This window comes from Scyliorhinus torazame, chromosome 2 (assembly GCF_047496885.1).
Source record: "Scyliorhinus torazame isolate Kashiwa2021f chromosome 2, sScyTor2.1, whole genome shotgun sequence".
Taxonomy (NCBI): domain Eukaryota; kingdom Metazoa; phylum Chordata; class Chondrichthyes; order Carcharhiniformes; family Scyliorhinidae; genus Scyliorhinus; species Scyliorhinus torazame.
The window spans coordinates 395,475,613-395,494,689 of record NC_092708.1 but is presented as its reverse complement, the minus strand read 5'-3'; the positions used below and the strand labels follow the sequence as shown (position 1 = coordinate 395,494,689).

The following is a 19,077-nucleotide window of genomic DNA, read 5'->3' as shown; positions in this document are numbered from 1 at the left end:
GCCGAGTTTGCAACGTGCTGTCGAAGGAACCGTGACATCTTGTAGATGTCGAACTGCCAATTCACCACAGCAGCTCTTGGCACCCCTGTGATTGAATCACGGTGGTTTGCAGATGAGGGAGACCATCCTAACCCATCCATTGAGAAAGACCATAGAATACAAATCTTTCAAAAATAATTCTCTATTTTGGGTCTACTGCCATGTCAAGAATCCATTTCATGTCTTGATCATTTTGTCTCAACTATACCTTGGCACTGTTTCCTCACTTGATGTTCACTAGATTTAACCCATGTCCTGTTAGAATACGTAGTGTTTTCTGGGTTAATAGTTTGGTATTATTGGTATCTGCACACTCTGTTTGCTGTCATGGCTGAGAAACCCAAGTCTCTGTGTTCTCCTAACTCACTTCCTTGAAGGCTGAGGTTAGTGTTGTGGTTGATCTTCAGTGTCTCACTTATTGTCTGAGTAGCAAGATCGAGACAAGAGGGGTGGACTGACCAGGCAATTGTATGTTTTGAGCATAACTTCTGATTTATGCGCTCATGTCCTTCTGCCTTGGAGCATATTACCAATAAGGACAGTACGTCAATATCAATGCAAGTTGTGATCATGCGGTGTTCTTGTGGCTTTCCTGTTTTGCATATTGAATATCTAACCATCCAAAAAGCTCCTAGACACAGGAATTCTGGCCGAATCACCCTTTATGGGGGTACCTGATGTACCATTTTTCTTATGTGTAGTATTTATCCACGTTGGCTTTAGTTAAATCCGAATCAGGCCATAAATCCTTCGCTCTTTCGTCATTCAGCCACATCAGTGTGTGCGGGTGAAAGGACCGACTACACAAACACACTGGTGTTTAGCATAACCCCGTAACATTTGTATTACCACAAGATTCTGATAGCTTGGTGAGCAGTTATACTGCTCTGTTCTATTGAGCCACGCGGTCCAGGGACTGCGATGGATCTTTTGCAAGTGAAAGGGTGGAAGAGACTAGCCAGAGCGCCTCTCATTGCTCACTATAGAAAATCCGTGTTTGAAATTTAGCGCAGTAATGGATTTTTTATTTTTTTATTTTGGCGGGGGAGGAGGAGATGGAGGTCTTTATGATTAGTTAAGCCGGTGGGGAAGGTTAGTAGAGACAATTTGACATTAAGAGCTGAGAGCTAAAAGGGTAAAGGTGTGAGGTTCGTGCATTTGTAACGAGAGGCTATGGTGAGGTTGGATTTACAAGTAAATAGGTTGGGCTTGAAATTTGCATTATGAGATAATGACTTTACAGCTGTTGAGTTTCAGCGGGAAGTTCCGAAGTGACAATGGACTTTTGCAGCTTACACGGGTTTTTAAAAAACTTTTTTGACCTGAAAACATGAAAGATTCTTCTATTTGGAGAAGTTGAGGGCAACAGAATCTGAGATGAAAGGGAAAGCAGAAAGGGAGGAGGTTTAGCTGAGTCTGTGGGGGAAATACTTGGAAGCCAGATCTGTGCTGGGATAAGGCGTGAAATTTGTGTATTTGGATCAGCCAACCACTCGAGCCAGAAAGGTGTTTGGTTTTCAGAAGGCAACCTGGTCCTGAACCTTTCTCCTGGATTTCCACACCAGAGTGCAAGTGTTTGAGGAGTCGTGTGGTATACCTTTACTGAAGTGACCGTGGTTCTTGTCTTGGATAATACTGGATTTTTATAGTTATAGCCGTTGCCAAGAAGGCAGTTTACTCGTGTATTCTGACCAGGTGGGTGTTTTGGGGGTTGTTCTGTCAGACCCCTTTAACTGTGTACCTTTAATCTTGCATGCTTAAGTTTTTTTTTGTGTTGAGAAATCTTTTTAATTTTTAAAATCCTGAAAGTGTCAGGAGTGTCAGGAGTTCTATGCTTTTGGGTTAGGTAGCTGTTCCTACTTGCTTTCAAAATACAAAAAAAGGGTTCTGATCAGTAAGACAGCTTTCCCTCTGTGGCCTGGTTTGCTCAACAAGTAACATCTGCTGAGGTCGTAACATTAGAATGGTATTGCACAGCAAGAAGCCATTCAGTCCAATGAGTCTGCAAGGTTCTTTCGAAGAACAATCCACTTTGCTCCACACCTTTGCTCTTTCTCCACCTCTTTAATTTTTTTCACTTTCTAGTAATTATCTTGTTTGCATCTGAATGTTAATACAAATAACAAAGAAAAATTACAGCACAGGAACAGGCCCTTCGGCCCTCCGAATATTGAATCTGTTTTCGCTGGAGTGCATTCCAAATCCTAACCGCTTAACTTAAACCCCCACCCTCGATTTTCGATTTTCAAGCATTGGAAGCTATTTATTTTCGAGCACATACATTTTTTACTTATTGTTTTAAATTTAGAGTACCCAATTCATTTTTTCCAATTAAGGGGCAATTTAGCGTGGCCAATCCACCTACCCTGCACACGGGGAGAATATGCAAACTCCACATGGACAGTGACCCAGGGCCGGGATCGAACCTGGGACCTCGGTGCCGTGAGGCCGCAGTGCTAACCCACTGCGTCACCGTGCTGCCCTCGAGCACATACATTAAATCCATGTTGTAATGTTGGTAAACATGGCAGCCAATATCGGGGAGAGCTCCCCTGCACTTTTTGAATATTGCCGTGCGATCTTTTTATGTCCACTGAAGAAGGCAGGCAATTAACATCTGATCAAAAAGTCGGTACTTCTGACTGCAAGCTCTTCTTCAGTACGACGCTGTGTGTGTCAGCCCGGATTATGGGCTCAATTCTTTGGAGTGGCTCATCAACCTATTATACTCTGACACCATGGTACGGATGCTACCAATGCTGCTGTTTTGTGACTAACTGGACAAGATTTGGGCTTGAGTATAATGAGGCACATATTAAATAGTCACAAATATGGAAAAAAAGCTCTTTTGCCCATATCCTAACTTGCAACAAATCCTGTTCACCCACCATCCCCGTTCTTGCCAATTTACATTAGCGCCAGATCTGCTAGTGTCCTAATGTCTCATGAAGCTGTATGTCAAATTTGTGTCAGTGAATTGTTTTGGGATGTTTTGGTTGAAGGCACTGAAACGTGGCTGGTACCAATGGAACTGTACATTGGGCGCAAGCCAAGGCAGTGGTTTTCAAACTTGGTTTTCCGGGACCCACTTTTTGCCAACTGGCCTACCTTGGGACCCACGTTGACCGACCTTCGTGATACACGCCATGTTCGCTTACCTTTAATGCGAAAGCAGAGCCTGCTTGTTCCTCACAATCTCACTTGAACAGGTTCAAAGGAGGCGAGGGTAATGTGCATATCAGGTGCAGACTTCAGCCAGTTCCTTTGTGCATCATCATCATTATGAAAACAGAAAATCTAACCTTGCACATGTGGGTCGTCTTGAAGGGCAATAGCAACAAAATGCGTGTTTATTCAGCACGGTACTCCTGAGCGATGCTACTCCAGAATACTGACAGCCTCCGGGGTTTTGCCATGTTTTTAATGTGGTATGACAGCAGCGTAGTCTTTTCATTTTGGAGTCAGCTGTAAGTTTTTTAAAATAAATTTAAAGTACCCAATTATTTTTTTTCCAATTAAGGGGCAATTTTTCATTGGCCAATCCACCTACCCTGCACATCTATTTGGATAGTGGGGGTAAGACCCACGTAAACATGGAGAATGTGCAAACTCCACACGGACAGTGACCTGGGGCCGGGATCGAACCCGTATCCTCAGTGCCGTGATGCAGCAGTGCTAACCACTGCGCCACCGTGCTGCCCTGAGTCAGCTATAAGTTATTAATTGACTCTGGAGTCTGAACCGCAAAGGAATTGTTCTCTTGCCACTTCCCTTTCAAAATCTGAAACTGCTCTCATTTACCAGTACTTCCCTGCATCTAACACACATGGGCATTGCATTCTTATTTGCATTGGCACATTTGACAAAACCATACATCATCCAATCTTTATACTGCTTTGTTCCCGAGTTAAGTTTCTTCTTTGCAGGCTGTTAACCTGAAGCCCTGGAGCTCTGTGCAGAGCTAACACTGGCACTGCTCTGTGTTGCCCTGGACTCTCCTGAGCAGCTCTCCTGTAATTTCCATTGTGAGATCCTGTCAAATAAGTAAACAGCCTATTTGAGTCTCAGACCGTCTCTTGCTTTTAAGAAAACCATTCACAGCTCACATACCTTGCTTGCCAGCAGCAGGAAAATGGAAGAAAACTGCTCTGTGATTTGGCGGCAAAATCACGTACCTGGACGGCGCTTGATGTCATGAGTGCATGCACGGCGTGTGAATTAATTGTTCTCTGCTGCCGCTTCTGGCCGGAAGACTCCACGCAGTCTCATTTATTTCTGTTTAAAAGGCGGCAGCAGCTGCCATGATCAATGTAAAAGCTGGGAGCGGCTGGTTATAGAACCCTGACTGTGCAGAAGGAGGCCATTCAGCCCATTGAATCTGCATCAAGCCTCTGAAAGAGCATCCCTATCTATACCCACTCCCCCGCCCTATCCCCATAACCTCACATAATCTTTTGGACACCATGGGACAATTTGAGCATGGCCAATCACATAACCTGCACATCTTTGGAGGATACCGGAGCACCCGGAGGAAGCCCACACAGTCAGGGGGAGAATGTACAAACGCCACACAGACAGTCATGCAAAGTCAGAATCAAATTCGAGTCACTGGTGCTGTGAGGCAGCAGTGCTAACCACTGTGGCCCCCCCCCCCCCCCCCCCCCCACCGTCCATTTTTTTTATTGCACCTAATCCAACCTTCAAATACATGTTGAAATTTAGCGACAAACTTAAAACCAAATTTTAAAAAGGTAATTTGTAACTAAATATTTAGGTATTGGGCAGCACGGTAGCACAGTGGTTAGCACTGTTGCTCCACAGCTCCAGGGTCCCAGGTTCGATTCCCCGCTGCGTCACTGTCTGTGCGGAGTCTACACGTTCTCCCCGTGTCTGCGTGGGTTTCCCCCGGGTGCTCCGGTTTCCTCCCACAGTCCAGAGATGTGCAGGTTAGGTGGATTGGTCATGCTTAATTGCCCTTAGTATCCAAAAAGGTTAGGTGGGGTTACTGGGCTGTGGGGAGAGGGTGGAAGTGTGGACTTGGGTAGGGTGCTCTTTCCAAGGGCCGGTTCAGACTCGATGGGTCGAATGGCCTCCTTCTGCACTAAGTTCTATGATTCTATGAATGACTGTTGTGCATTAAATGTTCCCCAAGATAAATCTGATTGTCTCTCAGGCAAGAAAGGATATACATCATCTTATTTTCATTTTGATCATCACAAAATGACTTGCCACAATCAAAAAATGCTAATAAGTTATCCTCATTTGGTTTTAAGTTTTTGCCATCAATCTCTTTAAACAGCCTCCCAGCAGTTTCTACTTCTTTATGCCAGAGAGCAGAAATAATGATATCTCCATAATTCCTTGCGGATGAGTTAATGATATTTTTGATTGTATTTAAAAACATCACAACCTCTCTCCAATGATCTGTCTCTAAAACCACTGAAGAAGAGGCTGTAAAGTCCAACGTCCAATATTTTGAATCTAGTTTGCATAATAACATATAAATCAAGCAGTTCGCTCAGGCGTTGCTTTTGGACACACAGTGCCAAGTACTTCAGAAGGAGTTCAGTCTCAACAGCACCAGTTTCCAGTGTCACAAAAGCTCATCGTGATTTAGTCACATCAACGTCAGCATGGGCAGACAGTAGTTGTTCCATCATGCTTACTTCAAAACCAGTTTGGTTGTACCGTTCTGCTTTCAATTTCTTCCATTCGTCTATACTTAAAGGCTTTATCGGAACTGACATTTTTGCAACTTTAGCTACTGTCGAATATCACCTAATTTGGCTTTGTGCTGCCTGGTTGTTGTAAATAAAGGAAACAAAGCTGGTGTCGTCACTGTGGGCAGTTCTTTCTTGTTTAGTGTTTGATGCTTCCATCAATCTGTTTGTGCTCAGTTGACCTTAAAACTTTTAATGAGGCACAGAGCAGTGGGGCAACGCAAGAGGGTGAAAGCCACGCTGCACCTTGGTACGGTGCGAGCAGAGACTCAATGACGCCCTGTAAATGGGGGACAACGTCGGGGGGGGGGGGGGGGGGGAGCCGACACGATGAGCAGTGATGGAAGGAGCTGCTCTCTTTCGCCTCCGACTAAACATCAACTTCGCACCATACCTTCACCAAGAGTGAAAGGGTGCTGTTCGACAATAACACACTCCCAGTTATTAGTCCTTTGGGACTTTACCGCAGTTCACATTTACCGCACTGACCAGAGGCCTTGGGAGTGAGCCAGGTTGGCCGCTTTTCTTGTGATCAGGGCCGCCGCGGGAACGGACGCAACCGATCGCTCCACCATCCTCCCAACACCAGCCCGCAGGTCGCCACCCGCACTTTGATAAACCCTGGCAAAGGACAGGCACAGCAGGTGTTTCTGTGGCTATGCACATTCATTGCTTCTTGCTGCTTGATTAAAAGCATGTTACTCCTCATTGCTGTTACTACTCATTACTGTTACTCCTCATTACTGTTACTCATTACTGTTACTCCTCATTGCTGTTACTCATTGCTGTTACTCCTCATTACTGTTACTACTCATTACTGTTACTCCTCATTGCTGTTTCTCATTGCTGTTATTCCTCATTGCTGTTACTCCTCATTGCTATTACTCCTCATTACTGTTACTCATTGCTGTTACTCCTCATTACTGTTACTCCTCATTACTGTTACTCCTCATTGCTGTTACTCCTCATTGCTGTTACTCCTCATTGCTGTTACTCCTCATTGCTGTTACTCCTCATTGCTGTTACTCCTCATTGCTGTTACTCCTCATTGCTGTTACTACTCATTACTGTTACTCCTCATTGCTGTTTCTCATTGCTGTTATTCCTCATTGCTGTTACTCCTCATTGCTATTACTCCTCATTACTGTTACTCATTACTGTTACTCCTCATTGCTGTTACTCCTCATTGCTGTTACTCCTCATTGCTGTTACTCCTCATTGCTGTTACTCCTCATTGCTGTTACTCCTCATTGCTGTTACTCCTCATTGCTGTTACTCCTCATTGCTGTTACTCATTGCTGTTACTCATTGCTGTTACTCCTCATTGCTGTTACTCCTCATTGCTGTTACTCCTCATTGCTGTTACTCCTCATTGCTGTTACTCCTCATTGCTGTTACTCCTCATTGCTGTTACCCCTCATTGCTGTTGCTCCTCATTGCTGTTGCTCCTCATTGCTGTTGCTCCTCATTGCTGTTGCTCCTCATTGCTGTTGCTCCTCATTGCTGTTGCTCCTCATTGCTGTTGCTCCTCATTGCTGTTACTCCTCATTGCTGTTGCTCCTCATTGCTGTTGCTCCTCATTGCTTTTGCTCCTCATTGCTGTTGCTCCTCATTGCTGTTGCTCCTCATTGCTGTTGCTCCTCATTGCTGTTGCTCCTCATTGCTGTTGCTCCTCATTGCTGTTGCTCCTCATTGCTGTTGCTCCTCATTGCTGTTGCTCCTCATTGCTGTTGCTCCTCATTGCTGTTACTCATTACTGTTACTCATTACTGTTACTCCTCATTGCTGTTGCTCCTCATTGCTGTTGCTCCTCATTGCTGTTACTCATTGCTGTTACTCATTGCTGTTGCTCCTCATTACTGTTACCCCTCATTGCTGTTGCTCCTCATTGCTGTTACTCCTCATTGCTGTTACTCCTCATTGCTGTTACTCCTCATTGCTGTTACTCCTCATTGCTGTTACTCATTACTGTTACTCATTACTGTTGCTCCTCATTGCTGTTACTCCTCATTGCTGTTACTCCTCATTGCTGTTACTCCTCATTGCTGTTGCTCCTCATTGCTGTTGCTCCTCATTGCTGTTACTCATTACTGTTACTCATTACTGTTACTCCTCATTGCTGTTGCTCCTCATTGCTGTTGCTCCTCATTGCTGTTACTCATTGCTGTTACTCATTGCTGTTGCTCCTCATTACTGTTACCCCTCATTGCTGTTGCTCCTCATTGCTGTTACTCCTCATTGCTGTTACTCCTCATTGCTGTTACTCCTCATTGCTGTTACTCATTACTGTTACTCATTACTGTTACTCCTCATTGCTGTTGCTCCTCATTGCTGTTGCTCCTCATTGCTGTTACTCATTGCTGTTACTCATTGCTGTTGCTCCTCATTGCTGTTACTCCTCATTGCTGTTACTCATTACTGTTACTCATTACTGTTACTCCTCATTGCTGTTGCTCCTCATTGCTGTTGCTCCTCATTGCTGTTACTCATTGCTGTTACTCATTGCTGTTGCTCCTCATTGCTGTTACTCATTGCTGTTACTCATTGCTGTTACTCCTCATTGCTGTTGCTCCTCATTGCTGTTGCTCCTCATTGCTGTTGCTCCTCATTGCTGTTACTCCTCATTGCTGTTACTCCTCATTGCTGTTACTCATTACTGTTACTCATTGCTGTTACCCCTCATTGCTGTTACTCCTCATTGCTGTTGCTCCTCATTGCTGTTACTCATTACTGTTACTCATTGCTGTTACTCCTCATTGCTGTTACTCCTCATTGCTGTTGCTCCTCATTGCTGTTACTCCTCATTGCTGTTGCTCCTCATTGCTGTTACTCCTCATTGCTGTTGCTCCTCATTGCTGTTACTCCTCATTGCTGTTACTCCTCATTACTGTTACTCCTCATTGCTGTTGCTCCTCATTGCTGTTACTCCTCATTACTGTTACCCCTCATTGCTGTTGCTCCTCGTTGCTGTTGCTCCTCATTGCTGTTACTCATTACTGTTACTCATTGCTGTTACTCCTCATTGCTGTTACTCCTCATTGCTGTTGCTCCTCATTGCTGTTACTCATTGCTGTTGCTCCTCATTGCTGTTACTCCTCATTGCTGTTGCTCCTCATTGCTGTTACTCCTCATTGCTGTTGCTCCTCATTGCTGTTACTCCTCATTGCTGTTACTCCTCATTACTGTTACTCCTCATTGCTGTTGCTCCTCATTGCTGTTACTCCTCATTACTGTTACCCCTCATTGCTGTTGCTCCTCGTTGCTGTTGCTCCTCATTGCTGTTGCTCCTCATTGCTGTTGCTCCTCATTGCTGTTACTCCTCATTGCTGTTGCTCCTCATTGCTGTTACTCCTCATTGCTGTTACTCCTCATTGCTGTTACTCCTCATTGCTGTTACTCCTCATTGCTGTTACTCCTCATTACTGTTACTCCTCATTGCTGTTGCTCCTCATTGCTGTTACTCCTCATTACTGTTACCCCTCATTGCTGTTGCTCCTCGTTGCTGTTGCTCCTCATTGCTGTTGCTCCTCATTGCTGTTGCTCCTCATTGCTGTTGCTCCTCATTGCTGTTGCTCCTCATTGCTGTTGCTCCTCATTGCTGTTACTCCTCATTGCTGTTGCTCCTCATTGCTGTTACTCCTCATTGCTGTTGCTCCTCATTGCTGTTACTCCTCATTGCTGTTACTCCTCATTACTGTTACTCCTCATTGCTGTTGCTCCTCATTGCTGTTACTCCTCATTACTGTTACCCCTCGTTGCTGTTGCTCCTCGTTGCTGTTGCTCCTCATTGCTGTTGCTCCTCATTGCTGTTGCTCCTCATTGCTGTTACTCCTCATTGCTGTTGCTCCTCATTGCTGTTACTCCTCATTGCTGTTGCTCCTCATTACTGAAAGCGTTGAGCCTCCGCTTTAATGTGAACGATTGCTTGGGTTCAGTTAGTAATTGATCGGTGTGAAAGTTCTTATATTCCTTCACTATTAATGTTGGAATGAAACATCTTTTGTCAATATCTCTCGATGAGAGATGATGCAGCACTTCCTAGAAATCATGATGTGCAGGGCTGTGTTGGCATATTCATAAAAATAGAAAAGCAAATACAAATACAAAAATACAAAGGCAACAGGTACCAAACCCAAACCCCTTCCACCCTGCATCCCCCCACTCACCCCGTTGTGGCTCCATGACCGTTTCCAGGTCTTCTGAGGCACGGTGGCTCAGTGGTTAGCACTGCTGCCTCTCGGCGCCGAGGTCCCAGGTTCGATCCCGGCCCCGGGTCACTGTCCGTGAGGAGTTTGCACATTCTCCCCGAGTCTGCTTGGGTCTCACCCTCACAACCCAAAGATGTGCAGGCTAAGTGGATTGGCCGCGCTAAACTGCCCCTTAATTGGGGAAAAAAAGGAATTTTGCTCTTTAAATTTATAAAAGAAAAAACGAGCAATTAACACAGTGCAATACGTGTGTGGTTAAAGCTTTTGGAAATAGAAAGAAATAGCTTATATTTTTATAGTGCCTTTCACTGCCCCAGGTCAACCCAAAGCACTTTACAACCAAATGTAGTCATTATTTTAATGTGGGACTTTCGGTTGCGGCTATGCGGAGCTAAGCCGCACGATTCGACAGCTCCCGCGAAAACGGACTTTAGGGCTCGATAGAGGTGCCCCAACGGAACTGTTTTCACAGCCAACCCGTGGGGAAGAGAGGAGAGAGGTCCCCGACTAACTTGTATGGACCGGACCCGCAGCGAAACGGCCAAAAAAGTGGCATTGGAGCAGCGGGAGAAGAGAGGGAAAACAAGCAAAATGGCGGCGGCCGGGGACAAAGAGGAGATGCAGGAATTCATCAAGCGCTGCTTCAAGGAGCTGCGTAAGGAGATGGTGGCGCCTATGTTGGCAATAATTGAAGGACCGGGGGCAACCCAGAAAGCCCACGAGGTGAAGATCCAGGAGATCCAGGACAAAGTGAGTGAGAATGAGGACGAGCTCTTGGGCCTGGCGGTGAGAGTGGAGCGGCACGAGGCGCTACACAAGACTTGGGCGGGAAGACTCGAAGACCTGGAGAACAGGTCGAGGAGGAATCATCTGAGGATCCTGGGTCTCCCAGAAGGAGTGGAGGGGGCCGACGCCGCGGCATATGTGGGCACAATGATCGGGGCGCTGATGGGCGCGGAGGCCCCCCCGGGATTGCTGGAGCTGGAAGGGGCGCACCGAGTGCTGGCGAGGAAGCCCAAGGCAAATGAGCCGCCAAGGGCGATGGTGGTGAGATTTCACCGGTTTACGGACAGAGAGAGGGTCCTGAAATGGGCCAAGAAGGAGCGGAGCAGCAAGTGGGACAATGCGGAGATCAGAATATACCCGGACTGGAGCACGGAGGTCGCTAAGCGGAGAGCGGGTTTCAACCGGGCCAAAGCGGTGCTGCATCGGAAAGGAGTGAAATTTGGAATGTTGCAGCCAGCGCGACTGTGGGTTACACATAATGGCCATCGCCACTACTTCGAAACGCCCGAAGAGCCGTGGACATTTATACTAACTGAAAAGTTGGACTCTAACTGAGGGTTTGTGAGGGTGGGGGGTGTTTGAGGGTTAAAGTACGATGGTTGTTGTATATAGGGGGTCAATCACGCGCAGGGAATGTTATATGGGCTGGGGGAGAGAGACAAGGCCGCGACAGGAGCTGCGCCAGAGGGGGCGGGGCAGGCTTTGGAAAGCGCGGGGTTCTTTTCCCGTGCGCGGGAAGAAAGGCGGGAAGGGGAACGAAGGAACGTATGTTGATGGGGAGGTTCCCACACGGGGGGTCAAAGGGATGGCGGGGGAAGCCGGGGTCAGCAGGTGTCAGCTGACTTACGGGAGTGATATGGGGGGAGCAAAAAAAGCTAGACAGGGGTCTAGCGGGGGGAGGGGGGGGGGGGGGTTGCTGCTGCACTGGCCGAAAGGGAATGGGACACAGAAGAGGTGGTCGGGACGGAGGTCCCCCGGCTGGGGGACCGGAGGGTGAGGGAGACGCGAACACAGGTCTGGCCCCCAGAAAAGGAGATGGCTAGCTGGCGGGCGGGCGGGAAGAGAGAGGGGAGAGAGGTGAGAGGTGAGGTGAGAGCCCCTCCAATCCGGCTGATAACGTGGAACGTGAGGGGCCTGAATGGGCCGGTGAAGAGGGCTCGAGTGTTTGCGCACTTGAAGGGACTCATGGCAGACGTGGCTATGCTCCAAGAGACACACCTGAAGGTGGCGGACCAGGTTAGGTTAAGAAGGGGATGGATAGGACAGGTATTTCACTCAGGACTGGACGTGAAAAATAGAGGGGTGGCAATTCTGGTGGGAAAGCATGTGTCATTTGAGGCCAAGACTATCGTAGTGGATAATGGAGGGCGATATGTGATGGTGAGCGGTAGGTTGCAAAGGACGAGGGTGGTGTTGGTAAATGTATACGCCCCGAACTGGGATGATGCTGGCTTCATGAAGCGCATGTTGGGGCGCATTCCGGACCTGGAGGTAGGAGGAGAGGGCATGGAAAGGGAGAGGTTAGTGGGGGAGATTTTGCGAGTGGACAGGAGATACGCAGAGGCCCCGGAGGAGAGATTACTTGGGGAAAGGCGACGGCTCCAGACGGAGTTTGACCTGTTGACCACGGGGAAGGCGGAGGCACAGTGGAGGAAGGCGCAGGGGGCGACCTACGAGTACGGGGAAAAGGCCAGTCGGATGCTGGCACACCAGCTCCGCAAGAGGACGGCAGTGAGGGAAATAGGGGGTATCAAAGATGGAGGGGGAGCCACGGTTCGGAGTGCAACAAAAATAAACAAGGTATTCAAGGCCTTCTGTGAAGAGCTGTACAGATCCCAGCCCCCAGGGGGGGAAGAGGGGATGAGACTATTCCTAGACCAACTGCGGTTCCCGAGGGTGGAGGAGCAAGAGGCGGCTGGTTTGGGGGCACCAATCGTGTTGGAGGAGCTGAGTAAGGGTCTGGGGAGTATGCAGGCGGGGAAGGCCCCGGGGCCGGACGGGTTCCCGGTGGAGTTCTATAGAAAGTATGTGGACCTGTTGGCCCCGCTACTAGTGAGGACCTTTAACGAGGCAAGAGAGGAGGGGACCCTGCCCCCAACAATGTCGGAGGCGACAATTTCCTTGGTTCTGAAGCGAGACAAGGACCCACTGCAATGTGGATCGTACAGGCCGATTTCGCTCCTCAATGTGGACGCTAAGTTATTGGCAAAAGTGCTGGCCACGAGGATTGAGGATTGTGTACCGGGGGTGATACATGAGGACCAGACGGGATTCGTAAAGGGCAGGCAATTAAACACTAACGTGCGGCGGCTCTTAAACGTGATAATGATGACGTCGGAGGAGGGAGAGGCGGAGATAGTGGCAGCTATGGACGCGGAAAAGGCCTTTGACCGAGTAGAGTGGGAGTACCTCTGGGAGGTGTTGCGTAGGTTTGGGTTCGTGGGAGGGTTTATCAGCTGGGTTAAGCTCCTTTACAGCGCCCCGGTGGCGAGTGTGGTGATGAACCGGCGGAGGTCGGAGTACTTTCGGCTGTACCGAGGAACGAGGCAGGGGTGCCCCCTGTCCCCCCTGTTGTTTGCATTGGCGATTGAACCCTTGGCCATAGCACTGAGGGAGTCTAATAAATGGAGGGGGGTGGTCTGCGGGGGAGAAGAGCATCGGGTGTCGCTATACGCGGATGATCTGCTGTTGTACGTGGCGGACCCAATCGAGGGGATGGTGGAGGTCATGCAGACTCTGAGGGAGTTTGGGGAGTTCTCGGGCTATAAGCTCAATGTAGGGAAGAGTGAGCTCTTTGTATTGCAGGCAGGGGACCAAGAAAGAGGGATAGGGGACCTACCGCTGAGGAGGGTGACAGGGAGTTTTCGGTATCTGGGGATCCAGATAGCTAGGAGTTGGGGGGCCCTACACAAATTGAATCTGACGAGGTTGGTGGACCAAATGGAGGCTGACTTCAAAAGATGGGACATGTTGCCGCTTTCGTTGGCGGGTAGAGTGCAGTCGGTCAAAATGGTGGTCCTTCCGAGGTTTCTGTTTGTGTTTCAGTGCCTTCCCATCGTGATCACCAAGGGCTTTTTTAAGAGCGTAAGTCGGAGTATTATGGGGTTTGTGTGGGCAAATAAGACCCCGAGGGTAAGGAGAGGGTTCCTGGAACGCAGTAGGGACCGAGGAGGGTTGGCGCTGCCAAACCTAGGGAGCTACTACTGGGCAGCAAACGTGGCGATGATCCGCAAGTGGGTTATGGAGGGAGAGGGGGCGGCATGGAAGAGGATGGAGATGGTGTCCTTTAAAGGAACGAGCTTGAGGGCGTTGGTGACGGCACCGCTGCCGTTCTCGCCATCAAAGTATACCACGAGCCCGGTGGTGGCGGCAACGTTAAGGATCTGGGGCCAGTGGAGACGGCACAGGGGTGCAGTGGGAGCCTCGGTGTGGTTCCCGATCAGAGGTAACCACCGGTTTGTCCCGGGGAAGATGGACGGGGTGTTCCAGGGCTGGCATCGGGCTGGGATTAGAAGAATGGGGGACCTGTTCATTGACGGGACATTTGCGAGCCTAGGGGCACTGGAGGAGAAGTTTGAGCTACCCCCGGGAAATGCATTTAGATATATGCAGGTGAGGGCATTTGTGAGGCGACAGGTCAGGGAATTCCCGTTGCTCCCGGCACAAGAAATTCAAGACAGGGTGATCTCGGGTGTATGGTTCGGGGAGGGCAAGGTTTCGGCAATACACCAAGAGATGAAAGAAGAGGGGGAAGCCCTAGCAGAAGAGTTGAAGGGTAAATGGGAGGAGGAACTGGGGGAGGAGATCGAGGAAGGTTTGTGGGCTGATGCCCTAGGTAGGGTTAATTCCTCCTCCTCGTGTGCCAGGCTTAGCCTGATACAATTTAAGGTGGTTCACAGAGCGCACTTGACGGGGGCGAAGTTGAGTAGGTTCTTTGGGGTAGAGGACAGATGTGGAAGGTGTTCAGGGAGTCCGGCGAACCATGTCCACATGTTTTGGTCATGCCCGGCACTGGAGGGGTTCTGGAGAGGAGTGGCGGGAGCAATATCTCAGGTGGTGAAAGTCCAGGTCAAGCCAAGCTGGGGGCTAGCAATATTCGGAGTAGTGGATGAGCCGGGAGTGCAGGAGGCGAAAGAGGCCGGCATTCTGGCCTTTGCGTCCCGGCGAAGGATCTTGTTATTGTGGAAGGAGGTGAAGCCCCCTAGCCTGGAGGCCTGGATAAACGACATGGCCGGATTCATTAAGTTGGAGAGGATTAAGTTTGCCTTGAGAGGGTCTGCGCAGGGGTTCTACAGGCGGTGGCAACCGTTCCTAGACTACCTCGCGGAGCGTTAGAGGAAGGCCGGTCAGCAGCACTGGGGGGGGGGGGGGGGGGGGGGGGGGGGGAGCACTGGGGGGGGGGGGGGGGGGGGAAACGAGAGACTGTTTGAGGGGATGGATGAGAGGGAGATAACATGGAGGGTGGGGGAAACTGGCACGTGCGGGCGAGAGCCAGTGTATAAAGCTATGTAAATATACCATTTTGCCATGGATATATCTTGCTCAGTGCGATTTTGTGTTATTTTGTTACGGTGGGGGGGGGGGTTATTGTTTGTAAGGGGGAAAAATTGTGTTGTCAAAAAATCTTAATAAATATATATATATTTTTTTAAATTATTTTAATGTGGGAAATATGGTAGCCAATTTTCACACAGCAAGATCCCACAAACTGTTATTAGATAATTACCAAATTGTAGATGTTGATTGAGGGATAAATATTGGCCTGGATTCCTGGAGAACTCGTAGCCCTACTCACAATGGTGCCATTGTTCATGCTGACCTGAAAGGGCAAATGGGGCTTTAGTGTAATGGTGCATCAAAAGGTGCTAAATTGGCAGAATTATTTTCTGTACACAACTGTTGGAATGGGATAGGGAGTAAGCAGCTCGGAGCAAAGTCTAAAACCCAACCCGTGACCCTCTGCTTTACTCACTCATGCTATTTCATTCCTAGGCATCTAGCTAATATTGTCTTTCCAAATTGCTTTTATGCAGTGCTCATTATGCTTTGAGTCTCAAAAACTTTGCTAAATTCAGCTCCATAGCTGTCGTAGGCGAAGCTTTGTGGTCTGTATCTAGGATAAAGGAAAATGCAATACTGCAGATAGTGAAAATATGAAATAAATACAGGAAAATGCTCAGGAGGTCTGGTAGCATTTATGGAGCAAGAAACCAAGGTTAACATTGAGTTGAAGGGGCGACACGGTGGCGCAGTGGGTTAGGCCTGCTGCCTCACGACACCGAGGCCCCAGGTTCGATCCCGGCTCTGGGTCACTGTCCGTGTGGAGTTTGCACAATCTCCCCGTGTTTGCGTGGGTTTCGCCCCCACAACCCAAAGATGTGCAGGGTAGGTGGATTGGACACACTAAATTGCCCCTTAATTGGAAAAATTAATTGGGTACTCTAAATTTATTTTAAAAAAACATTGAGTTGAATATGACCCGTCTTCTGAACACACTACTTAATATGAAATTAGGTGGGAAACTAAGCCATGAGGACTCTATGTGTCAGCAAAAGGATTTAGACAGGCGAAGTGATTCAGCAAGGACGTCTGAGATAAAATATACTGTCAAGAAGTGTGAAGTTATCCACTTTGGTAGGAAAATGTTGTATTCAAAGGGACCTTGGTACACTTTTACATCAATCATAGAAAATTGACATCCAGGTACAGCAAGCAATATAACAAGCAAATGGTAAGTTAGCCTTTATTACAAAAAGGATTAAGTGTATAAGAAGTCTTGTTGCGATTGTAATAATGGTCTTGATGATGCCACATTTGGAGTATTTGTACAGTTTTGATTCTTTTTTTCCAAAGGGAATTGGGAGTGCAATGTACGTTCACCAGATTTATTCCTGGAATAATGGGATTGTCCCATGTGGGTAGACTGAGTAAACTTGGCCTGTATTCCCTAAACTTTAGAAGAATAAGCGTTGATCTCATTCAAGCAAATAAAGCTCATACAATGCTCGATAGGGTAGATGCTGGGAGCTTGTCATCTCCTGGTTGGAGAATCTGCAATGGTGAGTAGAATTCTCCCATCCTGGCAATAAGTCCCCTCGTGGGGCAGGAATGTGGAGTATTTCCCACTGCGGAGGCCAACAGGGGAAAGGTGCCAAATCCTCTGTCCCCAACCTCTAATTATGCACCTGCAGGTCACTGACACACTGTTGAAGACAGAAGGTGGAGCTCCTGAGAAAGAAGTTGAGGCTGAAAGTTTGACTCCCTCGAGGGCACTGAATCTGGACGATCCAGAGTGGGGAATTGGGCCTTCATTGGCATTGCATTAGCGGGATGCAGCTGACTTTTATGCTGGTCTCCAGGAGGTTTCCCAATCTGCCATCCTGGCCCCCAGTGGAGGGGCCGGAGGGAATTGGCATTGGCGTAAAACTGAATTTTGGGCCTCTTGCCGAACTACCCCCTGCCCGTCGTTGAACCCGGCAGTGGGGGGGGGCATGGGAAATTACATCCAGTGTCACATTCTCCGAATTAGGGGTTGTCCTTTAATGAATTTGATGAGAGCTTTCTTCACTTGGTTGGAATTCTCTGAATATCTACAGCTCTCTGGAATAGGCTTTAAGTGTATTCAGGACAGAGATTGACATTTTGGCCACTAAGGGGGATATGGGCATAGTGATGGAAAGTGGAGTTGAGGTAGAAAATCAGCTAAGATCACATTGACTTGCAGAGCAAACTTGAAAAACCAAATGGCCTACTCCAGCTTCCTTGTGTTCTCTCTCTCTCTCGAGCATTCTCTTCACTCATTCCCTCCTCCCATTCCTCTCCCCCACGCCCCTCCAATCTCCCGGATCCTCTGTTAACTTGGTTCAAATTCAGCATTATGTTGATTTGTATGCTTAAAAATCATACTCGAGTATATTTTCCTGATTGACTTCCATTCTGAATTTTTATATTTCAGGTCCCGGAAAAGCTCCATCGCTGGGAACAGGGTTCCACACTAACCTCGGGAAGGAGTCACGGGCACAGACTTTACAGAACGGTAAATCTGCAGCTACAACAACATATAGATTATAGGTGGCAGCATGTCTCTGTCTTACTGTTTCTTCTAGAGCAGCTCACTGGAGCTTTCAATAGCTTGAGGTTTTAACATTGGCCTGATTAATGTGTCCTGAATTGGTTTAACTCGCAACATCGCCCATCAATTGGGCTGTACACTTCTCCCTCTTCAGTCTCCAATTGAAGTAGGCCATTCCGAAAGGGCCCTTGAGAAATTAAAAATATTTTTTTTCCCCTCTAGTATAAAAACAAAGTGCTGGAAAAACGCAGTGGGTTTGGCAGCATCTGTAGAGAGAAAGGGAATTAACATTTCAAGCCCAATCTGACTCTTCAGAACTTCCAAATATGGTTGGGAAGAAGAGTCACATTGGACTTGATGTTAACTCTTCCTTCGGGAGCTGGTGGCGTAGTGGTATTGTCACTGGACCCAGGGTAATGCTCTGGCAAACTGGGTTCGAATCTCACCAGGGCAGATGGGGAAATTCAAATTTAATAAAAAGCTGAAAAGTCTAATGCTGATCATGAAACTATTGCTGTGAGAAACAAAACCCCACCTTGTTCACCTGTGTCCGTGAGGGAAGGAAATCTGCCATTCTGACCTGCTCTGGTCTACATGTGACCCTCGATCCACAGGCTGACTCTGAAATGCGCTTTGAAATGGCCACTCGGGAATGGGCAATGACCACATCCCATGAATGGATTTTTAAACAATTTTGGATTTTTTCGTGCAGTAGCATATATCTGAATTAACAATTTTAGCATAAGATGAAAAAGTTGACGATTGCTTTGTCTAATTGTATTCAAATAATCTGTTGTGTGTACATTTGTTGACATCCTTTCGGTGTTATCCATCAACATTTCACTCACAAGATAGTCCAAATCTCTTTCTTCCCAGAAGGTTGTGGATGCTGGGGAGGTCAGTTGGTACTTTCAAGATTTGGATTGGTAGATTTTTGTTATCAAAAGCAATGGAGTTGATAGATGGTCTGATTGAAAGGACCACCTTCTCCGTTCCCAAAGTCATTTGTTGCATTAATGGAACAAAGAGGCAATGCTCTGAGTTATCATTCCTTCATGGGTGATTTTTTGTTGGTGGTCGTGGGGCTTGCCAGCTGGAGTGGAGTAAGTTGATATTGGGACCTGCAGGGTTAATGAGGCTCTTATGACTTTATGGTTAAAGTGTTTCCCTGTCTCTTAAGAACATCCCCTTTCTGTCACTAGACAACAAGATCAAAAGATAAGGAAGAACAAGGGAGCCCATAAAAGGCAGA

The 19,077-nt window shown here is 47.7% G+C and overlaps 1 protein-coding gene across 1 annotated transcript in view; it reads left to right on the top strand.

Moving 5' to 3' along the window:
• brf1b (BRF1 general transcription factor IIIB subunit b) overlaps window positions 1-19,077 on the top strand; it is a 516,534-nt gene that overhangs the window by 70,435 nt on the left and 427,022 nt on the right. The window contains exon 2 of the mRNA XM_072494251.1: window positions 17,709-17,789. Within this exon, the coding sequence (XP_072350352.1) occupies window positions 17,709-17,789 (81 nt within the window). The remainder of the gene's footprint in view (window positions 1-17,708; window positions 17,790-19,077) is intronic.